This window comes from Peromyscus eremicus, chromosome 13 (assembly GCF_949786415.1).
Source record: "Peromyscus eremicus chromosome 13, PerEre_H2_v1, whole genome shotgun sequence".
Classification (NCBI taxonomy): Eukaryota; Metazoa; Chordata; class Mammalia; order Rodentia; family Cricetidae; genus Peromyscus; species Peromyscus eremicus.
In genome coordinates this window covers 56,338,748-56,360,928 of record NC_081429.1, presented here as the reverse complement: position 1 = coordinate 56,360,928, position 22,181 = coordinate 56,338,748, and the positions used below count along the sequence as shown (strand labels likewise).

Below are 22,181 nucleotides of genomic sequence, written 5' to 3'. Positions count from 1 at the left end.
TTTTCAGATAACAAGGGAATCCTCTTGACAACTGAAAAAGGTTCCTTAAATGTGGGTGGTGATTTGAGAGAAGCTAGACTGTGGTCCCCAGCGGCCAATCCCCAGCATCGGCACCGCTCTCACCTGCGCGGTCAGGGTGTCCAGGGCAGCCAGTGCAGACTCCAGGATGGGGAGCGCCCCAGCCAGGTCAGCGTCACACTCGTCCTTGATGGCTTTGGCAGCCATGGCTTGATCGTTCGCTACTATTTCATCAGCTTTCACTATCTTTTCGGTTTTGGCCACCTCCATGGACTCCCTCTCAATGATCAACATCATCTCGTCAACCTCCCTGCTGGCCACCTTGAGCTGGGGGTGCAGCGCCTCCAGCTCAGTCTGCATGGTGGCGACCTGGGACGCGGCTGAGTCCAGTTTATCCAAGCCCACTTCATACCGCCTTTTCATCTTCATCACTTCGCTGGAAGGAGAGAGAGGGAAACGGCTGAGAGGTAGGGGCCTGCTGACCACATTGAGGGGCATCTTAAGTGTTCCACCCCTTTTGAAGGAACTAAAGGTGTGGTCTAAGAGGCTTTCACAGACATTAGCTGATTAGGGAAAAAAAAACATGAACACAGCTATGCTGGATTATGCACAGTTATGACAAACACTGGATCTTAGTCCCTTGGGTGTCTCCAGTACCTCTGGGTATACAACAAAAACCCCACAGAATAAATAAGTACACTGGTAATAAGGCAGAGTGCTTCCTATAACAAAATGAACGCGATAACTCTAACATTAGTCACCTTGTCACCTTGGTGAATGACTTCCAACAAATCTATAGTGTTTTTTTAAAATAATCACTTACTTTAAAGAGACTTCAATGCCCCAAATACATCATTTTGAATATTGCCAGAGATGAGAATATATTTAAAGTATATTACATCTTCCCAGTAGTTGGGAAGTTGAGGTTATCCAGGCTGGGCTACATTAGTGTAGGGTACACAATGAGACCTGTATTTAAAAGGTATTTAAATTTAAAAATGTATTACATCTTGAAATAGGAATTTTTTTATTAAGACGAAAGGGACAAGTGAGACATATTAAAACTCAACTTTTTGTGCAAAATGATGTTTTTAAAGGAATAATAAATGATTGGAAATAATTTTAAGCCCTTTAAAATTTATTATTTTAATATTCTTTAAAATACTTACCTGTATTTATATATGTTTCTCTACTGAGAAAAGTCTCCTTATCTGTAACAATTCATTTTAAAATATGACATATTCAAAGGTGACATATTTCAAAAATTTTCAAGAAAACAGCTGGAATGGGAAGACAGCTTGAGGTATACAAAGTAACCCAAAAAAGGAAAAACAGAAACAACCACTGGAAAGACTGTCATAGAGAAGGAAGACAAGATCAGAAATGCACATTTTTATCAAGTGTTGAATTCCTTCGAAGAAAGCAAAATATCTGACAAAAATGAGCATGGAGGAGCCAGATCTGCCTGTAGATCACAGTCCTGTGCTGGGTGTGAGTTAGTCTCCAGCGAGGCCTGGGAGCAAGCCTTAGGAAGGTGTTGCTTTTTGGTAAGGACACTCACCCCAGGAGACCCTTTGCTAACTTCAGGCGCTGACTTTTTCACAGGCAACAACACCATGACTTGTTTCTAGGTGCTAGGTGGCTATTGGAAGACCTGGAGTTTAATCTACTCAAGGAAGCACAAACCCGGGGCTGGAGAGATGGCTCAGTGGTTAAGAGCATCCACTGCTCTTCCAAAGGTCCTGAGTTCAATTCCCAGCAACCACATGGTGGCTCACAACCACTTGTAATGAGATCTGGTGGCCTGCAGGGACACATGCGGGCAGAATACTGTATACATAATAAATAAATAAATCTTAAAAAAAAAAAAAAAAAAGAAGCACAAACCCAAGGTAAGAATTCTAGCTAAAATGAAGAGAGAACTTAAAAATTTCAATTTGCAAGAACATTTGAAAGTGAAGTTCTCACCCCTCATCAAAGAGCCTTCTTTCTACAGCAGATGGAGATGGTTCAAAAAACCCCAGCTGGACGTGATACAAAGATCAGTGGCATGTAGAGAGCCTAGCCCCACTGGACAGCTCCACCTGAAGCACTGTTCCTGCCGTGGCTCAGGGAACATCAGAGAAGAGTTGGCAGAAAAACTCTAAGAGCCCGGATGCTGGGAGGCCTTCCGTGTGACCGCCTCTCTTAGAAAGGGCTACATAAACCAAGACCTGGACAACAGCATCAGCAGACGTGCTAACACAGAGGGGGAAAATTTCACTGGGCCCCACCCAAGACAAAGAACTACAGGCAGCTATCGAGTATGGAGAGAGGGAGAATTAGCCTTTCGCAGGGATGAGCTCCCTGACTGGCTGTCTCATACAAAGTGGTCAGCCCTGAAACCATACACACAAACAACACAAATGGACTCAGTAGGTTGTATTTGTGCATTTGACTCTGTGTGTGTATGTGTAACAATAATTTTAAAAGGCTATCAATTTGAAAAGAGGGGGCATGGGAGGGGATAAAGGAAGGAAAGAATGGGAAGGGAGAAATGATATAATTATATTTTAATTAATTTGCAAGAAATTATGAAGGGGAAAAGGTGAAAGATAGAAATGTGAAAGGGTAATAAGAGTATTTGAGGCTGGGCAGTGGTGGTGCACGCCTTTAACCCCAGCACTCAGGAGGCAGAGCCCGGTGGATCTCTGTGAGTTCAAGGCCAGCCTGGTCTATAGAGCAAGAGCCAGGACAGGCACCAAAACTACACAGAGAAACCCTGTCTCGAAAAAACAAAACAAAACAAACAAACAAACAAAGAGTATTTGAAATGCTCAGAAAGCCGTGACTTTTTAACCTTCCCATAAGTTTATACATTGTTAGTTTAATCTTGCTTTCAATTAGGATAACCCTAAGTACTGGGAGTGTACACTTAAGAGCCTTGTTTGTGGATGAGATCCAAAATTTAAGCTCTGAGAATTTATGGTCCTCCAACATAGATAAATCGAAAAGAACAAGCAAAATCCTGTCAAGTCATGTAGCAGCTTTGGATGGGAATTGTAGATTTCATTAGACAGATGGAAACATTACTAATGGTAAGACTCTCTAGGGTGTGGACCACAGGGACCCAGATAGTCCAACGATAAGGAGTGTTGTACAGGTATCTGGGTACCATCATGATCAATATGAGAAACAACACTTCAAAATGCTTGTGCTTTTGAACTAGCCACTGGGAGACTTTGAATTTAACTATGGAAATACATACTAATATTTCATGTTAAGGAATCTTTTTCAAGTATTTTTTAATATTTAAAAGAATTTGCTCTATTAGGTTAATAGTCTTGAGATCTACTGTAAATAGAATGTAATTGAGCCACAGATTATGATCTCTGTTTTAGGTTTAAAAAAAAAATCTTCAGAATTTTATAATGTATAATTGTGGCTCATAATATGGATGAGCTTGATTCACCATATTCATTTAAGTAACTAAACTTGATTTGTTAAGTCCAAGATAAAAGTACATCAAGGGTGAAAATGCAAAGCCAGCCATTACCTGCTGCAGGGAATGTGTTAACTTTGCCTCTGTTCCCTTCATAAAGACAGTAAACGCAACATAAAATTCACTTCAGTGAGCCTATGAGACTGCAGACGTCCTTACAGGATATCACTACAATTTTCTAAGTTTCCAGCTTTCAAGTTTAACGTTAATAAGTTTTACATTTTATGATGAGCCTCTCAAGTACTCATTTTTAGAAGCAAAGAAAGTCTAGGACCAACTTTTCTGAAAATTCATGTTAACACTCATTGTAGGACAGATCACTAAAATTTTCTAAACTTTCCACTTTCAGTTTTGGTGGTAATAAGTTTTAAATTTTAGAATGTGCATTCCAAGTATTAATTTTCATGACCAAAGGAAGTTTGAGGTCCATTTCTCTGAACACTCATGTTGGCACTGGCTGGAGCATACACCTCTTGCACTCCATATTGATATTTTCAGATAGACAATGTACCACCTTCATTCCTGCAGTAAATGAAATGATAAATTTATGGTGTACTAGGCAACATAATTAAACCTAAGAATAAGACCTGCTTCCTACCCTCAGACTCTTTAAGGACTGAATCTCAAAGTTTTAATAAAAAGGTTAAAGTATGTGATCCTATCATTGCTGTGTCATTTTTATACAAACATTTTTTAAACTTTCATAGCTTACTTACAAACAGAAATTTTCATCCTTACTTTCTTTTCTTTTCTAACAACAGTTTGAAGGTAGAGATCAATTCCAGATAAGAGGTTGGAGTCACATAATTATATCTTTGAAGTTCGTTATGGAAGGATGTTGATAAGTTGATAGTAGAAGTATGGAAGCTTTTACACATGTCAATACAGCCTTCTCGGATTTCCTCTGACATTTCAATTTCTTCCAGGAACCGTGAAGCAACTGCTTCTAATGCATCTTCCGGCCACGACTAAATTGAAAATGAATATTTTAGCAGTTTACCAAGGTCATGGGACTCTTCTGTTATTGCTGCAGCCCTTTGTGATTTGTGGATTAGAGATCAAGAGGAATAGTTTAAGGTGTGGAGAGGGAAAGACACATTCACGAAGAGCTTTCTTCCTGCCCTTGCCTGCTTAGGGCAGAGGGCGGTGGTTAGTGTAGGCAGCAACTCTCTCCAGTTCGCTCTGGGATTAGATCAATTGCTACTGAGTGTTGACAGGACAAAGAAAGGGGAGATCTGAACTCAATATGAGCTTTTCTGTGCATGATATGTTCCATTTCATTTAATCCTCCTCACAGTAGTTACACTTCTCCCCTAAACAACAGTTACGTAAATGACTACCTCTATGGTATCTCTCGGATAGCTCAGTGACACCTCCGAGTCACAAGGCCTGCCTCACGATTCCTCCCATCATGAGCTGCATTCTTCCTCAACTCAGTGAACATCACCATCGATCACCAACATGCCGGAGTCCAAACCCAGGACTCACCCTTCATCTGCTCCTCTTCCTCAGCCCCTTAAAATAACTTCTCAACTCTTTACCTTCTTTCCATACCACCACTCTCCTAACTCAAGCTTTTGTTATCCTTAGCCAGTAGGTTCCAGTGTGACCCTCCAGCAGTCTTCATTCTCCATAAAGACACAAAATATCTTTTCAAAATACAAACCACCCCCATAGCACACTTCCCAGTCTGATTTGGCCCTTCCTGCCTTTCTGACCTCAACCATACCACTTCCCTCTGCTCCTGTTACCCTAACTGCTCGGCCCTTCCTGGCCCTTCCACCCAGCTCCATTTTCACTAGTTCTCATCTCTGCCAAGGTCGTGGTTTTTGGTTAATTTTTTTCTCTTCAAGGTTGTCTGTAGAAAGCCTTTGCTCCCTATATGTACTTCTGAGTCTCCAGCTGTTACGGTATTATCCGGTAAAAGCAAGAAAGAAGTAAACAAAGAATGCCTGCCTGGAATAGATTATGTGGTAACAGAGGTATAGAGCCTGTGTGAATTTCCAGCATCATAAAGGGTTGTTTTAGATCTACATACAGAACGTCAGCCACACGTGTGCTGCACCTTCAGAGTTTGCTTTGTGATCTAAACATAAAGTCAGGGGAGATCTGAGTCTTCACACACTTGGCTGCTCTCCCCCATTCCTGTCACAGCTTCTTTGTCCTTGTGCACTCAGCTCTGTGCTTTCTGAGACAGAACTGTACCACAAAACCCCCCACGATGTTTTCCCTTTTGATTTTTGTTGGGTTCTGTAAATAGGGCAGAGGACTGAACAAGCCAGAAGGTGGGTCTGAAGCTCAGTTCTACACGTCTTCTCGAACCATGACCTCGGCTCCCTTAACTCTGCCCATGCTTCTGTGACCAGTCCCTTCCCAAACTCTTCTCTGCTAGGACCTCAAGTATGCTGTTTGCCATCACGCTCCTGATATAAGAACAGGTTAATCCTAACATTTTCTGTAATACATTGAGATTAATGACTGAAATCCTGTAATGATTTCTGTTGTTATAACTGCATATGATACATTATGATAAAAGTAAAGATTTTGCTAACCTACATTTTGGGGTGGAGTCTATAAAATATTTCATGATGATGGAGATTCAACATTTCTAGAATTCTGTCTGAATTTTACATGGAAATACCTGAAACCAGTCGATGGTACAGCAGTTAACAAGAGCAGGGAATTTCCTAAGACGAATCCGAAACGCATCTCCGATGGGACTCATGGCCAGGACCACGTGCAGCTGGTTGCGGCAGCGATCGATAAACATGTTGAAAAGGGCTATGGGGCTCCCGTCTGTTTGCTTGGTCTTATCCCGTTGGCGATCTAACTGTCGCATCTTCTCACAGATCTCCTGCTTCTCGTCTAAAGCAAAGAGATTGGGAACCTCCCCAGCATTGAGCAGGTTGTTGATATCCTCCAGAAATGACTCTCTTTTAATCTGTGTGTCTGTGAACAGGAAGACCCCCTGCATGTCCCCTTCCGCACACTTCCTCAAGATCACTTTTAAATCTTCGTGCCACTCGTGGCTACCGTAGCCCTTGGAGATCTCCACCTGGAAAAGCGAATAATCAGCCATGTGTGCAGCCAGTCTGGTGACCGACTGCCTTCCGCTGCCTCCGACGCCTACCAGGAGAGCGTGGCTTCTCGGCTGCTTCAGGATGCGGGAGATTCTGCTGATGTGTTCTATGGCAAAACGGAATAAGACCAGGTTCATGGGTTTCTTGCTCATGTTGTTGTATTCCTCTAGGTGGCTTTCTACAATCATCCGGAGAGTGTCCACGTCGGCGATCTCTCTGTAGCTGCTGTCTTCCCTCTTAGCATCATGGAAATCACAAAACATTAAACTTCTTAAGTCATCTTCTTCCACAATGCCGTCGTTATCAAAATCCAAGTGTCTAAATAGGTCATGAAAATCTTCCTGCATGTAATTTTTCAGGATTTCTTGTATGTAGTTGATAAGCCAACTTCTGTCAGTATTATCCAGAAGGCGATCATAATACACTCTGAGGACCTGCATAAGTTTAAAAGTGGCTTTAAGAATAATAGTTCTGAAGTTTGCTTATTTATTGCATGTAAATTATAAAACAGAAAATAGGTAATACAAAATACTGTCATGAAATATCCACAAGTTTTATCAAAAGCCTATGTGAATACTTAAGACAATCTCATAATAAAGTTTAAACATTAATTTTAATTATGTCTATTTGATACAATGGTTACCTTCAGTGACAATAAATGTAAAGTAATTTGTACCCAGCCATAATGTCTATGAACCATATCAATGAACAGCATGGCATGATAACCCGAAGGGTACAGTTGTGACCTGCAGACCTTGCTGGTAACCAACAGCTCTCTAACTGCACTGAAGACCTACTCTACAAGAGGAAAATCATGTCTGGTTCTCAAAACCTAGCTAACTCCTCAGCGCTGTGAAGTCATGGTTATCGCAGGAGAATCTACAGCCACTAATTTACTAAAGCAGCATCATTTCTAACAGAAATCAATCAACATGTGTCCTTCTCAAGGTAACTGTAGTCTTCCCCCCGCAACAAGGAAACCTGTCTTTGCACCAGATGTAAACTACTGCAGAAAACCACAACCAATGAAAGGGCAGAACTATGGAGTCCGATCCCAGTGGATACATCTGCAAAACACCCCCACACCTAAGGCTCAGGGAACAGTGTGGAAGGGGGCAGAAAGATCTAAGAGCCAAAGATCAGAGAGTTTACTGTGAGACTGTGTCTCCTAGTAACATCAGAAGCTACATACACAAGGTCTCACCAACAAAATTGCCCAAATGTGAGTTAAACAGGGATGATACTTATAGACAAACTGGACCAGGAACAGCCCACCAGGTCACAAGCCTACACAAAGAACAATAGGCAACTGAGGAAAAATGGAAGTGTGAGAGATGGTTGAACCAGGGAAGAACAAACCAAATGATTCAATGCCGAGCAATCATCCCTGAAAGCATCCATACAAGTAACATTGTAAGGACTGAACAGATTATGTTTAGGAATATATATGTACACATACATATGTGCATGCACTAACAATTAGCGAAAGAGTAGGTCATGAATTTGAAGAAGACCTGGGGAGGGGCATATGGGAGGGTTTGGAGGGAAGAAAGGGAAGGAAGAAATGTTGTAATTGTAGCATAATCTCAAAATAAACAAGTAAATAAACTTTAGAAAGTAATTTGCAGAGACTGATGGACGGTGTGTGTGCAAAGGAACGGAGGCCCTGGGAAGGTGAGTGAGCACCCCAGCTGATAGCTCAGACCCAGGTCGTAGGACACGATTACTGGAAGCCAGAGTTTGTTACCACCCTTCCCAAGACATTCCTTTTTTCCTAGATAGGTAACTTTTTTAAGGTTATTGGCAAAAGTTATTTGTTGTGTTCTTAAGTACATTTTTTAGAAAATTGTTTTGGGTCAGGGGACAGTTGTTTCAGACTTGTGGTGGGCATCTATTCCATTAACACATGTCTGGTGGAATCTATCCCAGAAACAATATATTAAAATAAATCTGATTATATGCATATGATTTGGGGCCCCAATAAATAAGCAAGTCTTCTGTCTTCAACAATTATTTCTGCATGCTGATATTACTGTCCTGCGGTTATAGTTCATTTTGGACTGAATTACACATCCCCACATTTGGAGACTGGGCCTTGAAGGAGACAATTCCTGCTGAATGATATCAAAGGGCCCCCAATCTGATAGAACAGTAGATCTTTCTGTAGGAAGCAGGTGCTTTGCTAGTGTGCTCTCTTGCTTGCCTACTCCACCTCTCTCTTTCTCTAACTCACTCAGAGGGTATTCTTTTGAAAATTAGCATGCCAAGCGTTGAGTTTTATTATGGTGAGCTCAGTTGTAATACTTTCTGGTATATTATGGGTACTTCACACTTACCAAAATGTGGCTAACTATCTCTGTCTCCATAGATTCCTTTGCAGCATGCAAAATTTTAATTTTGGTGAAACTCAACTCATCCATCTCTTTTCCTCTTTGGGATGATGTTTCCTTTGTTTTTGTAGAATACCCATATTTAACAAGGACACTAGGTAATATGCTCACTAAAGCTTGGACACCATAGAGGAGCCAAAGGGAATGAGAGGAAAACCAGTTTCCTCCAAAACAATTTTATGAAATCATATCAGGTCCTTTCCAGCAATACCTTGAAAGGAAAAGGGTATCCACTGCAGTCTTCAACATATATTAAGCCCCGAAGGAAACTTTCTTGAGTGAACAGAAATAAAGCACAGATTAGAGTATTGTGTTCAATATTTCACACTTTTGAAAGGCTGAGAACCATGTGTCAAATATTGTTCTTGGCCCTTGAAGATAAACAATCAAAACAAAAAAGGAATCCTCCTCGTGGAGTTGGTGTGCTGAGAGAGATGGACAATAAGCGTGACAGACTTTGCAGCAGGCCGGGGGTTGGCAAGTGTCTGGGAAGAGGGGAAGACACAGAACCAGGAAGACTGGACTGCTAGGGTCAGGGTGCAGTGGGGTGCTGGGCTGTAGTATTAAACAGCATGGTCAGTGGAGACCTCACTGAGGCTGGATCAGACCAAAGGCAGGGAGGTGGCTGGGTCCAGTGGCTCCATATCAGACAGAAAGCCCTGCAGACACCCCGAGGAGAAGGCATAAAGTACCCAGACCAGCTACCGTGCACCACTGGACTAAAATTCTGAACTTACACATAGAAACATGTATGTATGAGAATACAAAATAATCATTAAAATCACAAGGTTTTTTTTTTTTTTTTGTTATGAGACCTGTTAAATCTCCCAAGCACTATTAGTGATTGTTAAAGTTCAATCATCTGAGAGAATCTGCAAAAGGCTGAAAGCCGGTTGTGCCACACATATACATTTACATAGTATATGTAAACTACTCAACGGCTAGAAGGAAGCAATGGCATGGACAGCCCCAAGGGATGAAGTCCATATGCAGCGTCGGTTTTGCCTGCCTCCTCCCTTCGCGTACTCATTCGTCACTAGTAACTGAGCACTTGTTACATGCCAGGCACTGGGGAAAGGAACTGATACGCCAAAGCTGACACAGTGACAATGACAGCAAGCGAACAAAAAAATTAAAACGTGCCAGGTGATGTTAAGTGTTCGGAAAAATACATCGAAGTGATGACTGATGGATCTGTGGGGTTGGGGTGGCTTGTGTAATAAGGATATAGCTAAGAAATGAGCACAAGCCTTACATTTAATGGGGAGAAAATACCGCAGAAAGAATGATAAAGGGCAAAGTTCCTGAGATGGAAAGTTCTAGATGCCTCCTAGAGTAAGATGAGCTCACGATGAAATGCTACCTTGTTCTACATCTTTATTTAATTGCAAAATTTCTATGTTGAAATCCTCACTCCGAGATGATGGCATCAGTGGGTGGGTGGGGCTTCGGGGGAGGTAATTAGGTTATGGAGCAGAGTGCTCATAAGTAGATTAACGTTATATAAAGAAACTGGAGAGCCCCCCCACCACGTGAACCCAGAGAGAAAGCATCATCCGCAAACAAGGAAACAGGCTCTCCACAGACACCACATCTGCCACTCCCCAGATTTGGAACGTCTTGGCCTCTAGAACTGTTTGAAAAAAAAAAAGTGCTTGCTACTGATAAGCTGCTCAGTGTAAAGTTCTTGGTGAAAGTGTCCTTCCAAAAGAATGCATCAATTGTAACAGTCGCAGTGAGGTGATGGTAGATGCTGAAGCGGGTTTAGAGAGGACACAGATGCTAACCCACTGTAGAAGGTGTAGTTTACTGGGGGACTCAAGGCCAAGCTGAGGCCTCCAGGTGGGAGGAGCAGCATTACACAGACGCAATACAATAGATAGAAATGTAAACAAAAGGACACCTCACAGAGAAGGAGGGGCTTCCCTTTAAAACCTAGAGAGCAGCTTCTTGAAGAACGAGACTAGGAGAGAGAGGAGAAGGCTGCAGGGGAGTGGAGCTAGGAGGAGACTCCTCAGAGAGCGGCCGTCAGAACACTGTCCCTGAGCAGATGAAAATCAGACAACGTAAACCTGAGGGACTGGGGGGAACTCTCACATCACAGGCTTTAGTACAACACAGTGTTTGTGACAAAGAGCATGGAAAAGCCAGGTGCCATCCATGGAGAACTTAAAGTCGCCACACACTGCTTCTTAACTCTCTGTCCCAGGACAGCAGCAGGGAGGCACGGTCTGACCTCTCCACAGTGTAGGAGCTGGACTTTTCCAGGTGACCACTGTCTGTTACAGACAGGCCATGTTCTGACAGGAAGTGCACTCTTCAGTGACTGTCATGCTACTTCCGTGGCCCCCTCTCTGCTTCCAGCGTATTCCTATGGCTCATTTGCTCACTAAACTTGGAGCTTCTGTCCCCATCCCCAGATGTGGGACACACTCAGCCACAGTCAAGAGTGATGGGGTTGCCAGGCCATACTCTCCAAAGAACAACTTTAGCCTTGCTGTGGCCATAACTTCCAAGTACACTGGATGGCCTCTCGGATTCAGAATAGCATTTGTAAGGATTTAGAAATTTGAATATTGTATCTAAAGTGCCTTGAGAAACTGGTTTCTTAGTATCTTTTAAATTTTACTGACTGTAGCACAAGGATTTAGTATAGCAGCATATCCCAATTGCTAGGGTTTTTTTTATTAGCTTCTTTATTAAAAATTAAAACAATTATATTATTCATATATGGAAAATGGGGTAGGACTAGGTTTTTTCTTTCCACCTCTCTATAGTCTCTGTGACCATTTAAAATAGCAAATTATTATTTTTGTTATGTCACTTTTTGGGATTTCTCTCTTCCCTCCTTCTACCAAGTTTTTAGAAGAAAATGAACACTGACAGAAAGAACAGGGTGTCTTTGCCTCATCCTCCAGAGAACTTAGACACTGCTTCTGTGTGCTCAAACTAGGAACTCCAACCCTGTTTCGTCTTGTAGTTTTGTTTTCTTTGGGGCATCCACAAATGCGAGATGTAAATAGATACTGCCATTGCTTTAGAACCAGCTGCTTAGAGTGCCCTGTCACAAAAGGCTTCAACAAGGAACTAGGGAGGGCTAACCTGCTTGAATGCTGAAGTCAAGTCATACTTCAAGACAGCCTATAGTCAAAATGGAAGAGTAGATATCAAATACTTTAAACTTTACCGTGACTGTGGCCTATACAATGGCAAACACCTAAATGAACCTCAACAACATATATCACTAAGTGTTCCTTTTTACTCAGCCGCTGCCACAGAGTTCTTGCTCTTTCTGTAATCACATTTGAATGCCACGAAATTTTACCTCGTGAACCCACAGGCGCTTAATGGCCTCTTTGTTCTCTGCTGTTTCTGGCCTTGACAAACAAACACCTTGAATGACTCGGGAGAAATCACGAAGGTTGAACAAGTAGTGAGACTTGGCCGGGGTCGGCAAGAGATTCTTCATGGCATCTTTGTACAAGGTCATTGTGCCATTCACAATTTGTGTGGTCAAATCCAGAAAATCATCTGGAAACTTATAACTGAGGGGAAAAAAATGTAAGAAAAAAGTTAGCAAGCACTATTAACACTTCATGTGATTAATGTGACATTTTCAATTGTGGTTGAATCAATTTGGTTTATAATAGACTTTTACTGATTTCCAAGAAGCTTTTCATTCAGTATTTTATGATGTGTCCAAAGGAATCCTGTGAATTCAGCAAGCTCAGCGGGCTTAGTGGATTTCAGCTGTGCGCAAAAGCATAGAACCAGCCAAAAGCCGCCACAGGCAAAGCTAAGTCCTCTCTAGCTCTTTCACTCCTTGGTATTCTCAATTTTATATAAATAGAACCCATGAAGAAATAAGAGTTTTCAGAGAATAAAAATTACAAAGAAAAAGAAGAATAAAAGAGGGAAAATATATGATTAGGGTAGAATAAAATCCAAAGGAAGATTATTCATTTGGAAAGATTGGCTGCATTCAACTCCTAGCTTAACAAGAAGCCAGGTGTCTGCTCTATCCATCACCGTTGGGTTGGGCAAGAAATAATTTCTTGAGAATGGGCATCAGAGAGCCAAGATGGCTGACAGCCAGGTAAGAATGGTTCCCTGATGCCCACTCATCTTCTGGGTTAGAACTGAATCCCTAGAGTCAGGGAACATTTCCCCAGGGAATAGGCTCAAGTCTCTGTTCTGAAATGTGGTCATGGAAACGCCCTTGTCAGATGCAAGGCTTCCACCAGAGGATATCAAAGTTACAACATAAACTCGACACCTCTTTCCAGCCATAATTGTACTCAGTTATGAAAACTCAAGGTAACCACAGAGCAGAAGGCAGTGACAGCTTTGTGCTATGCTCTCACACTAGGACAGGGGAATCTGTCACCTTTCTCTGTCTAGGGATGCTTGCACAAGAACATGTAATAAATATGACTCATTTGATACATTTCTAAAAACCTATATACTTCTTAATGAAAAAGGGAAGTCAGGCAATCTTAAATTACCTACCAGATCCTTAAATGCCAGGTCAGGATTCTGGAGAAGATTGTGAACATGGACTTGTCACTAAACTCATTGATAGTTATGATATTGAAATGTCTCATGTAGCGAGGAGTTATTGGATTTCGGCCACCGCCTAAAGATTAGAAAGCATAATTGTTTGTTTGTTTGTTTGTTTGTTTTTGTTTTTCAAGATAGGGTTTCTCCGTGTTGCCTTGGCTGTCCTGAACTCCCTTTGTAGACCAGGCTAACCTCGAACTCATGGAGATCCATCTGCTTCTACCTCCTGATTATAGGCTGGGATTATAGGTGTGTGCCACCACTGCTGAGCTCTAGAAAGGATAATTCTTAGTAATATTGCTAGAATAATACCAAAGTATTTTCTTCACTACTTGGCAATTTAAAGTAAGTTGGAAGGTGATAAATTCACGTTACACAAAAAGAATGAAAAGTAATTAACTGTTGGGGAGACACTAACATCAAGACTACCTCAACTCAAACTTAAGGTGATGTTTTTCTAATTGAATTACTTGAGTAAACTCAGTTTAGTTATTTTGTCCTAATTCCTCCCCATACGTTGATTAATTTCCTACAAGGCCAGTCTACACGTTCATGTAGCCACTTCGCTAGCTACTTACGATGTTAAGAATCTGGAGACTGTCTTACCTCCATAGGATAACGATCATATTTTCAAACACAAGACTTCCTTCCATAAGTGACTTAGCATTTAACATTTACATCCCAGAACTGTATCATATTTAAAGTAAATAGGGCTAGGTCAAAGCTTAGGAGAAGGACACAGGCTTAGTGTACTCCAGGCTCTGGGTCCAGCCCTCAGCCTGACAAGATACACAGACAAACAACAGTTACTTAAAAAAAGGATTTTCTCATATACTCTTCAGTAAAGAAGTAATTCTAAAAGCACATAATAATTTTAGCATATGTTGTGCATAAATAGAGTCTCTGAAGCAGTATATTCAGGGAAGAATTTTTTTTCAACAGAATGCCAGATTGAAGGCAGAAAGAACGCAAGGAAAGCTCTCCAGTCAGCAGAATCAAGCCGCTTTAGGCATGTCAGTATCAGCTTAGTTTACAAACTTCTCTTTGAAAACGTAAAGGAAACTGAAGAGTTCATTCCTCTGGGTTCTCACTGTTTTAATTTCTCTTAGCAAACTTTAAATCCAGAGACTAGTGAGAAGGGGTGGGCCTTAGTGTGGAAGAATGGTTACTTCTGATGCATTCAAGAATGGCACAGAATGGATGCCAGCTGGCCCAGGAGCGGCTATCTGGGTTCTCAGAATGGAGGAGTCAACTCCCAGAAAATACTCAAGGATTTGGAAGAACTGGGCAGCCGGTGTTCCGACCAGGGCCACCCATTTTAGGAAATTAACTGTAGTGGTACATTCCAGTAGGTCTCCATGGAAACACACTGAAAATAAATTCCCCAGACACGGTAACTCAGAGTTGTTCAATGAGGTTTCTCCTGTCATCTCTTTAGATACAGCCAGCGGGGTTTCCTCTGTGAGTAGTCACAGACACAGAATGCATACCTGGAGGGCCCATCGCGCACATGATCTGGATGTCCACTAGTTTAATCACAGAGCAATCTTTGAGGTCGTACCAATTCCAGTGATCTAACCACTGTCTGAGTAACTCGATGGGAGGTTGAGCCCCGTAGACCTCCCGAGCAGGCATATTGACATCATCTACAAAGACAATCTAAGAGAGAAAAGAGAAGAAACATTAGAAAATATGAGCCCTTGAGCCCCTTATGGTGGTGCACACTTGTAATTCCTGCACTTGGGAGGCAGAGGCAGGAGATCTCTGAGTTGGAGGCCAACCTGGTCTGTATAGTGAGTTCTAGGACAGCCAGGGCCACATAGTGAGACACTGTCTCCAAAAGAAAAAAAAGAAGAAGAAGAATAGAAAAGAAAATATTATCACTTGACCTAGAGTCCTGTTTTATAAATGATGTTGAGGCAGATTATTCGTCTGTATTCTTAGAGGTATAGAGTGTATATCTGAGAAATGGTGGTTTCTTTTTCCAACAAGAATATTTTCTTTAGGCTTTTATAGAAATAAGGAGACCTTCTCATTACTAATATTTATAGGTTGGTGGTTCAAGGCTTGTAAATCCTCTTTGCCATTTGCCTCTCAAAATACTTTTTTTCCCTTGTGGAACACTCTGCCTTATTAAATAGCAAAGAAAGGTGTGGATGTTAGGTGAGCACACCCTTTGAGTGGCGAAGGCTCAGTTGAGAAGGGAGTTCTTTGCAGAAAAGCGTAAATAAGTCGTTTGGTAGAGAGAGTTCTTAAGGAAAGGCAAGCATTAAATTATGCTAGGAATGTTTACAGGAATTACAATCTCATTTTTCATACCAATATTTTGTTTTCAGTTCTAAAGACAGCCACTTAGAATCAACACCATGGTGCTCAGTGTCACACACATATCACCAGTTATAGGAAGTCTTCAAAACAAATATGAACTATGACCTGTTTGAGGAAATTGATTTTTTTCTTTTTTCTTTTTTTTTCTTTTTAAGACAGGGTCTTATGTATCCCAGGCTGGCCTTGAACTCGATATGTATCCAAAGATGACCCTGAATTTCTGACAGGCTTGCCTCTATCTTCTGAGAGCTGAGATCACAGGCTTTTGCCACCACAAACTCACGGCTCCATGCACGCTAGCTAAGTACTCTACTGGTTATGCTATATCCCCAGTCTGGGAAAATTTTACATAAAATTCATTTAAAAGAAAAGAGCCAGTGTGGTAGAGAGATATCTCAGAGGGTAAGGGTACCTATAGTGAAGTCAAATGCCCTGAGTTCAATTCCAGAATGCATGGTTAAGGAGAGAACCGTTTCCAAAAGTTGTCTTCTTGCCCCCCCATCCCTCCCCCCACAAATAAATCATTTAAACAAACAAACAAATAAACCAAAGACAGCACTCTTTAGTGTATTACTTTTCCTTGTTCAGACTGTAGCAGTGGACATGATGGGCCCAGTGTTACAAGAGAGAAAAAACAAACATGGAAGGAAGAAAAGGTCATTACCATTCTCTTGCCCAGAGGGGGGCCAAACACGCCTTTTCTTCTTTTGTCCAGTTTCGACATGATGATATTCTGAGTTTGAGCGGCAGTCGTTTGAGCTGAGAAGTTAACTATCAAGGGTTTGTAGATATCCTTATTGAGTTGATTCAAAAGGAAATTCTACAGAACAGGAACGACAGAGTGAGCCGCAGGTGAAACATGCTTTGGCATTTCAGACTAAACACTAAGCATCCTTGTTGACAAACTTGAGTGTAACCTGACAAGTCAGAACAACGCACGGGAAGGAATGAGTGTGGAACAACAGTTACCGTGCCAACAGGGCGCCTCTGCCTGCCCAGGTCCCTTGCACGGATGTGTGTTCTCTGATTTTCACAACCGCATTCAGAGTATACATTACTTCTTCACAGGAAGCGGCCAGGACGAGAGGCGAGGAAAGTTGCCTCCAGCCTGGGCGAGGGACAAATTTATTTCAGCCTGCTTTCGTCTCTGACTCGACCAGGCTCTGTTGATAGTCATTACCACCTCTGCACTTCCATGCACTTTCTGTGAGTCAAGCTTAAGTAACTTCGCTGCATTTCAAACAGAATTCGCTGGAAGACGAGTGTTAGTACAGTGGTCCTTCATCAATTGCGTGAAAGGGACAGATAATAGGTAGATATAATTTTATGAAAAGTAATGTTTTTAATACCAGTACAATCCATTGCCTGGGCTGAATTTGATAGAGGGATAAATGGAAAAAAGCCTTGTTTTCTTCAATAAATGAGTAATACTAGGACAACTAGCGTATACCCAAATTTATTTCAGAATGATTAAAGGATTCAATTTAAATTAAGGGAAAAGAAGAACCAGAAACAAACATTGTCAGAAACTGGAGGAATGCAGGATGACTGGGATGGAAGACAGTCTGGGAACAGTACCTCCCCCCCCCCCCCCCCAGCTGTGTGGGGCGGCTGGGGTCTAGGCTGCATCATTCACAGCAGCTCACACAATCACAACCAACTGCTGGGGCGGTTCAGGAATCACGGTGGAAAGTCCGTCCTCTCGCTACAAAGTAACCCTCAGATGTAGATAATTCAGAAAAGTAACCATCAGGTCTAATTACTAAAACAATGTTCAGGAGACCTAATTCTCATCCTAAATATTTTCTTACTAAAATATTATGATGAATGGGACAATGATTTAGTGACATAAAACCTTATAATCTAATGCAGGCAACCCACCAGAGACAAACAGCTAAGATTTTCCTTCTTCTAAAAGGCGTATTTTACATGAGTTTTCTAAAATAAATGACAATTCCTCCCACATTCCCTGTAACTTAAACAACAAAATAGTTGAGTGTATTTAAGCTAACCTTAAACATTATAATTCTTAGAACAGCACGCTTGCTTTAACAGATACATTTACATTCCTACAGTACTCACAATGATATAAACACTCTTCCCAGTTCCTGTTGGTCCTACGAATATGGTAGGCTTCTGATGAGTGGTCAGCAAGTTCATTAGCGCAGAGTAACGAATTGTGTCCAGAGTTGGCACAATGATCTCATTAAACTGTACATCTTTGGGAATTGGGGGAGCATCTCCTAATCTCCTTATCCACTGATCCCATCTTCCCAAGCCCTGTTTACAGCAAACAGACAAACAGGCAGAGTTATAAAGCAGGCTCTGTGCTTCTGTGCAACTGAGGAAACAGCAAGGCCAATTAAATTCTGATATCTACGCATTTGTTTTATTCTTTGGAACAAACACCCTCTCAGGCTGAGAGTTAAATTTTATATGAAAATTGAGGAGAAACTAGACTTTCATGTGACTAAAACTGAGATGGCAATGTTCAGACATTTCAGAAGTTCTGAAGCCACAGCTATGACAACCCAGTGATCAATACTGGATTCTCTAATCACATTGACAAAATTTGATGAATCAATGGGCAAAGAGTAAGGAATTTTTATTTAATATGTTAACAAAAACAGGCTATAATTTTCCTAAAAGTTAACTATATACCACTTAACGTTTATGCTTATTTCAGGCAAGATTTATTTTATGAAAATTTATAAATATAATTTTAAATCATTAATATATACAACTAAGCAGTATTAACTACATTCACACTGCATTGTAATATAGTATGATTTCCTAGTTTGTGGTTATTGTGAATTAATACTATGCTATATCCAATTAGTTTGGGAATTACTTAATTTGATTTTCATAATAAAGTTTCAAAATTTTTTTCCCCAAAAAAATAATACTGCCGTACCCATCCTTAATACAGAATTATAAATAAACTCCTGGTGATTTAAAATGCATCAGATGCAGGCCCATCTCCTCTTGGCATTGCCAAATACCCACAACCAGTCCTCGCGGATGGCTATGCTAGACAACAGATGTCTCATCCATTTGGCCTTTGCCTCGCATCCCCCGAGCCTAGACTATGGCATGATGCTCTTCTGCAGAGGATTTGGGCTCACACCGAGCACTGCATTTTGTTCATTTTTATGTCTTCTGATAGCCAGTTACACATTTAGTGACGACACTGTTGAGGGTACTAGATTCATATCCAGTCCAAGAATTAGACACAGATTTTTATAGAACTGGAGAGAAAAAGAGTTCCTCTTCATGATCTTGATAATCTATTCAAACTCATATGGGAAAGGAGGAACTAAGAATTAGGAATCTGGAAGTGTACAGTCACTTGGAGGCTACGATCTTGGAAGGACCACCCATGAGCTCTGAGTTCCCGTTCCCTCCATAGGAAGCATCTCACTGCCCCTCTCCTCCCTCTCTCTGGAAATACCAGGATTATGAATAATTTGAATGAAATTAGCAAATATGTGTTGGGCAGGATGAAGAGCAAGAACTCCTTGTAGGACGAGGTTGGCAGTAGAGATCAAGGGCTATAGAAATTAGAAACTCCTAAAAATTTATCCCAAGGAAATAATCAGACATGCATACCGTAACTTATGTCTAAGAATTTTCACCAAAGCAGTATTTATAAAAGTGGAAAAACTAAGGATTTGAAAAGCATCCTGCTAGATTTAGGGAAGCTCTTGGAAATAACTCTACTGAAGAAACACCAGTGCCATGAAAAGTTTACTCTTTGTTGAGTATTAAAAAAGGATAGAAACTGCCCATGATTACACAGCATGATCCCAATTCTACTAAGTTTATATATGCTTAAATTATCTCTTACTCCCAAAGTTTGTTCTAAGCACAATGTTTGTGGATATTACAACAAAACTAATGACCAGAACTCAAGTCTCATCATCCAGTCCGTCAGGAACTGTTCGTAGGTACATGCATTTCTACAGGACTCTGTGCCTGCAATGTACTAACACACACACGGATCTTGAAGAGATGGCCTTGAATAGAATACTCATGGTGCTGGGCTAGGTATCATAGTGTGTCATTGTATTTAATAGGTAAAATTGGCCTATTGAGTATCAGGCCTTTTTATCACTGAGGAAAACTAAATTCAAGAAAATCAACTTATCCAAGACTGATCAGGAAGAAAATAACTTCTTTAGGACTAGAACTCAGGGTGTCTGACTGCAAAGCTGGCAGGCATTCTTTCCTCTGTTTCCCACTGTTCATGTGAACAGTGAGGGACAAATGGTCCCAGAGCCACCACATGCTACGTCTCAGCAGAAACTGCCAGGCTGGCGGTTCCACATCTTGCTTCAGAACTCACCTCTGGAATAAACTGGTAATCATAAATTGTTCCCTTCTCCGGAAACGGCACCGTCAATGCCTTTGAGGATGTCTGCTCAGTGCCACTCTGTAATTTAAACTTATTTCGAGTTATGTCTGAAATTGGACCTTCCATTAGCTCTCGGAGAATCTTACTGAATTTCAAACGATCATCGTCCGTACAAGAAGCACCGATGGACCAGATCAATGAAAACAGAAAAATGCCCTGCATGGAGAGACGAGAAGACAGAGTGTAAAGAGACACTTCGATCCATCCTTGTAGTGCAAATCAAATCAACCAGATTGGCATCTCTGGGAGGAAGTATGTGAGCTACCAGGCTACAGCAGGTCATCTAAGGATTCTATGAAAATTAATTTCCCCCCAAATTATGTCTTATAAAATCTTTAAAGTAATGCAATGGGAAGCAAGCATTCAAGCCAAGGCAAAGCTTACAAAGGTAGTTCTATAAATCACATGTTTGAAACTCATGCTGGAGCTTGATCTTTAAAGGAGCATGGAGTTAACTTTGATAGGCAGAAAACCCAGACATACTTTCCTTTCAAATTTGGGCTAGGCCTCTCTCTCCCTCATAGGCTTCCACAACTTCCCTAAGTCCAATTTCATAAGCAAAGGGGGTCTTGTTGATGAAGACGCTTTGGCAAAAGCAAGAGATGTGTTTTTTTTTTTTTCATGGCAAGACACAGAGAACAATGAGCCGCCTTACCTCAAGCAGAGAGAAAGATTCTCGATCGTTTCTCTCTTTCTGTTTGTTTTCATCGGTGAAGTCGTCCATAAAACAGTCTATGAGATTCATTAAGGAGCGGACCAAGTTTGTATCTGAAGTAGGAGAGAGCTCCTGAAAAATCAGAAGGAAGAGTCGATTAATAAATGAAGCCAAGGACTAGCATGCCAGCAGCTCGCGTTTATGGAGCCTCTTCAATCCTATCAGGCACAGAGTCTACGAAAAGGTACTCTTCCGGTTCTCATTTATGAAGGGATGCTGAGATACTTGTTCATTCCTTGCCTGGAGCACTGACAGAATATGTACTCCTTTTTCGACTCCGAGTGTGATGTGTATGTGTGACATGCGTGTACTGTGGTACCCATGTGGATGTCTTTCCGTAGTTGGCCTTTTTTTCCTGCCTTCTTGAGACAGGGGCTCTTCTTTTTGCCTCTCTGTGCTCAGACTGGCTGCCTGTGAGCTTCGGGGCGATTGTCTTGCCTCTTTCCCATCTTACCATATACATGCTAATATTTCAGGTGCGCCTATCACACCAGGCCGCTGTGAGTTTCGGGGACTAGACCTCAGGCTGTCAGCTTTGCACAGCGGGTGCTTTTAGCCATGGAGCCACCTCAGCAGCTGGTGCTATGTACCCTTTATAAAACCTCAAGCAAATTCTCAAATCAAAAAAAAAAAAAAATACTGACATGTGTTTATCTTAATCAAAGGCATAGATTCTATCCTCTGTTAACCTTATAAATCAAACTATGGAAAAAATCAGAAATGGCACTTAATTTACCTATGTGTGACGTTTAATAAATAAACCCCACTTAAAGATCTATTTACAATCCATAGCTATAGTTCCAGGAAAAAAAACTCCACGATAGATTTCTGAGTCCACACAATGTCTGCGGAACTGCGGACACATGGTGCACTTTACGTTTTGGGCATCTCACCATTACAGCTTGTAAACTAAACCAGGGAACGCGCACATCTCCTAGGACGGTGTTCTCCATAAGCAGCTGCCAGCTTCCCTTCCAACAGCTCTGTTCCACCTTCAGAGCTGTATCGCTTTGTGCTTGTGGTGTGAAAGTTCACCCTGTGATGTCATCTCTGAAGACCAAAAGTGTCAAGCTTCCTACTCGGCCACCAAAACGGAGCTTCTGGCTAGCATGGGACGGAAGCTGATGGGGTGCTCCAACACAAAGGGCTCCTCCTAGGCCGACATCTATTACTGTAACAGGCATTCATAACGTCT

General features: G+C 41.5%; 1 protein-coding gene across 1 annotated transcript in view; it reads right to left on the bottom strand.

Moving 5' to 3' along the window:
- The window catches only part of Dnah7 (dynein axonemal heavy chain 7), a 255,152-nt gene that overhangs the window by 95,855 nt on the left and 137,116 nt on the right, over nt 1-22,181 (bottom strand). The window contains exons 34-43 of the mRNA XM_059278864.1: nt 20,927-21,058; nt 20,203-20,427; nt 17,940-18,137; nt 16,522-16,677; nt 15,020-15,188; nt 13,479-13,605; nt 12,295-12,514; nt 6,141-7,013; nt 4,238-4,467; nt 124-454 (exon numbers count right to left, since the gene is read on the bottom strand). Of these exons, the coding sequence (XP_059134847.1) occupies nt 124-454; nt 4,238-4,467; nt 6,141-7,013; nt 12,295-12,514; nt 13,479-13,605; nt 15,020-15,188; nt 16,522-16,677; nt 17,940-18,137; nt 20,203-20,427; nt 20,927-21,058 (2,661 nt within the window). The remainder of the gene's footprint in view (nt 1-123; nt 455-4,237; nt 4,468-6,140; nt 7,014-12,294; nt 12,515-13,478; nt 13,606-15,019; nt 15,189-16,521; nt 16,678-17,939; nt 18,138-20,202; nt 20,428-20,926; nt 21,059-22,181) is intronic.